Source organism: Anguilla anguilla, chromosome 1 (assembly GCF_013347855.1).
Source record: "Anguilla anguilla isolate fAngAng1 chromosome 1, fAngAng1.pri, whole genome shotgun sequence".
Lineage (NCBI taxonomy): Eukaryota > Metazoa > Chordata > Actinopteri > Anguilliformes > Anguillidae > Anguilla > Anguilla anguilla.
The window spans coordinates 72,890,095-72,893,956 of NC_049201.1; the positions used below are offsets into that span (position 1 = coordinate 72,890,095).

A 3,862-nucleotide genomic window follows, 5' to 3' on the forward strand; every position below is an offset into this window, starting at 1 on the left:
CTCAGGTGAGTCGCTCTGTCTGACCTGCTCAGGTTTATACATCATACAGCGAACCTTCCCTGCAGGGATTTATACATCATACAGTGAACCTTCACTGCGGCGATTTATACATCATACAGTGAACCTTCCCTGCAGCGATTTATACATCATACAGTGAACCTTCACTGCAGCGATTTATACATCATACAGTGAACCTTCACTGCAGCGATTTATACATCATACAGTGAACCTCCACTGCAGCGATTTATACATCATACAGTGAACCTTCACTGCAGCGATTTATACATCATACAGTGAACCTCCACTGCAGCGATTTATACATCATACAGTGAACCTTCCCTGCAGCGATTTATACATCATACAGTGAACCTTCACTGCAGCGATTTATACATCATACAGTGAACCTTCCCTGCAGCGATTTATACATCATACAGTGAACCTTCACTGCAGGGATCTGAAACAAACACGAGTTCCATGAAACACACACTGAACTGAACTGCTGCCCAAGTCACCTGCGTCCCACTCCACTGTGGCTGAATCATTTCTGTGTAATTTCTTAATGAAAGGCTGCATTTTTCGCCATTTACTCATTCCTGTTCTGTCTCTATTTCTCTCCCCCTCTCCCCCTCTCTCTCTTTCTTCCTCCTCCTCTCTCTCTCTCTCTCCACCCCTCTGTCCTCCTCTCTCTCTCTCTCTCCACCCCTCTGTCCTCCTCCCTCTCTCTCTCTCTCTCCAGGTAGTGGAGTGCCTCAGAGCGCCCCCCCGGTGCCCACGGGGGCGGGGACTCATTTCCGGTTCCCGCCCTCCACGCCGTCGGACGTGCTGTCGCCGAACGAGGACCTGCGCAGCCCGGGCGTGTTCAGCGCGGTGGCGCGCCGCATGGCCCGCGGCTCCGTCAGCGACTGCAGCGACGGCACGTCCGTCAACTCCGAGATCGAGGAGGGCGGGGGCGGGGCCGGGGAGGAGCGGGGCGGCGAGCGGGCGCTGGGGGGCGGCGGCGGGGGAGGGGGAGGGGGCGGCGGCCCCAGCGGGGGAGGCGGAGGCTTCCGGAGCATCCTGCACCCCCGCCTCTCGCACGACTCCCTGTTCCGCATGTACGGGGCGCCCCCCAACGCGGGCCACCCCCCTCCCCGGGGGCCGCCCGGCCACAGGGTCCACGGCGACCCCCTCTCCCCCTTCCCCGTCTCCCCCCTGCCCGGGCCCGGGGGGGCGGGGCTGCTGGCCCCTCCCCTCTCCCCCGCCCTCTCCATGACGCCCTCGTCCCACCTGCCCTACACGCCCTCCCCCACGCTCTCCCCCATGCTGGGCTCCCACTTCTCCTTCAACCCCGAGGACATGAAGCGCTACCTGCAGGCCCACACCCAGAGCGTGTACAACTACCACCTGAGCCCCCGCGCCTTCCTGCACTACCCCAACATCATCATCCCCCAGCCGCAGCGCCCCGACAAGGGCCTGGGCCCCGCCCCCTCCGCCGCCGACCGCCCCGCCCTCAACAGCCACCACCCGGGCCTGTCCCACGCCCACCCGCCGCACGGCCACGCCCACCCCCTGCACCACGCCCTGCACCTGGGCGACGAGCCGCCCCACCTCTCGCCCTTCAAGTTCAAGCTGCAGCCGCCGCCGCTGGGGCGCAAGCAGCAGCGCGAGGGCCAGCAGGGCCGGCCCGGCTCCCTCAGCTCCGGCTCCACCAGCTCCACCTCCGGCCTGGGCTCCTCCATGTCCTTCGGCAGCGACCTCAGCTCCGCCAGCGGCTCCGGCCTCGTCTCCAACTCCTCCTCCTCCGGCTCGCTCAACAGCGCCGGCCTGCCCAAGATCAAGGTGGGTCCCGCCGAGCGTGCTGTCTGTGTCTGTCTGTGTCTGTCTGTGTCTGTCTGTCTGTGTCTGCCTGTGTCTGTCTGTGTCTGTCTGTGTGTCTCTGTCTCTTTCTGCCTCTCTGTCATTTATCTTTGTCCATTCATGGATATGCATATACAGGTACCGTACTGCAAGAAAGATATAGACACTCTGGAAAAGGTTCAAAGAAGGGCAACCAAATTGATTCCTGGTATGAAGGATAACAGCCACGAGGAAAGACTTCAGCATAATCTCTTCAAGCTCAGTAAAAAATACTGTGGGGTGATTTGATTTTGGCTTTTAAAATTCATAAAGGGGAGTAACAAAGTGAACTAGAAGAGATTCTTCGGGTTGAGTTCTGTCTGTAGGACGAGGGGACGTACATGGATAGTCACACAAGGTAAATTCAGTACAGACATTAGGAAGAATGTTTTCAAAAAAAATACTCAGTGTGTGGAATAGCCTGCCCGGTCACATAGTAGAGGCAGAAACTCTGGGAATTTTCAAGACCAGACTTGATACAGTGTTAGATGCTATCTCGTCTGTCGGTAATCGGAGAACTAGGTACAATTTAGTCAAGAAAATGGCAAGCATTGTTGGGCTGAATGGCCTGATCTCGTCGTTATGCTACGTCATGTCTTGCTTTGTAACCCAAGTTGGTTAGAAGGCTTTACATTGGTTTTCCTCGAGTATGACAGCTCAGATACAGTGTTGGGGGCATAAAAAATGCTTTAATGTTGGTTAGCGCTTACTCCCGGAGTGTGAAGCTGAAGTGCACACCTCACAAACGAGACTGTCCAAGCAACCGTACACAGGCTGCTGGTCTCAAACCGTGAAAGACGCACACTGCAAACAGCCTGGCGCTCACTGCAGGTGGAGATGCAGCTTAGCTGGGCTGCTGGGCGTAGAACAGGGCTGGTGTCTGCTCAGCCAATCGCGTGCGAGAGTTTAAGAGTGCGTGCGGAAGGCGGCTCCTGACCCGCCGCAGAGATGACAAGGGCGCGCTCTCTCTCGCCCTCCGCAGGTGGAGCCCATCTCCGACATCGAGTCGGAGGAGGAGGTGGAGGTGACGGACATCAGCGACGAGGACGGGGACGAGCGCGAGGAGCTGGAGCTCTTCTCCGCCCGGCACCGGCGGGACCGGCAGCTCAACGGCGGGGCGGCGGCGGCGGCTAACGCGGGCGGCGGCGGCGACGACGACCTGGACGAGGACGTGTTCAAAGCGCCCGCGCCCCCGCCGCCGGGCCTGCTGCCCTTCTTCGGCGGCCCCGTCGGCGAGCTGCGCCGCGGGCCCCCGGTCCTCAAGAGCGAGCCGGGGGAGCCCGGCGAGGGCGGCCCCGCGGCGGGCCCCCCCCCGCCGCCCGCCAGCCCCGGCGGCACCAAGTGCATCCCGCTGAAGCTGCGCTTCAAGCGGCGCTGGAGCGAGGACCAGCGCATGGAGGCCAGCTCCGAGGAGTCCGACGACAAGAAGGTGCGCGCCGAGGAGCGCCAGGCCCAGCGCAACGGCCGGCCGGAGGAGAACGGCGAGGGCGAGAGCCCGCCCCCGCACCCGGACTGCCCGCCCCCGCCCGCCCACCGCAGGGTGAGCGCCGACCTGCACCGGGCCACCGCCCAGCTATCCCTGGAGAACAAGGACTGCTGATCTCTGCACACACACAGGAACACACACTTATACATATATATATATACACACACACACACACACAGGAACACATATATACCTATACACACACACATTAGCACATACATATATACAAACACATGCACACATACATATACATACACAGACACATACACATGCACACACATGCATGTGTACACACATGCACACACACTGTCACACGCACGCGCACACACACACAGACATTGACACACACACACACATTGACACCCTCGCACTAACCCACGTTAGACTGACACTAATGCTGACAGACAGACACAGGAACTAGAAGAGTACTAATTTACACACAGTCAGGCATATGCTCTAACACTGACAGCACCAACTCCCAGCCCAGCTCCGCTCAACAGG

The 3,862-nt window shown here is 59.3% G+C and overlaps 1 protein-coding gene across 1 annotated transcript in view; it reads left to right on the forward strand.

Moving 5' to 3' along the window:
• erfl3 (Ets2 repressor factor like 3) overlaps window positions 1-3,589 on the forward strand; it is a 48,013-nt gene extending 44,424 nt beyond the window's left edge. The window contains exons 3-5 of the mRNA XM_035395414.1: window positions 1-5; window positions 737-1,818; window positions 2,858-3,589. The exon at window positions 1-5 is cut by the window's left edge and continues 111 nt beyond it. Of these exons, the coding sequence (XP_035251305.1) occupies window positions 1-5; window positions 737-1,818; window positions 2,858-3,475 (1,705 nt within the window). The 3' untranslated portion in view covers window positions 3,476-3,589. The remainder of the gene's footprint in view (window positions 6-736; window positions 1,819-2,857) is intronic.
• Window positions 3,590-3,862: the final 273 nt, after the last annotated feature.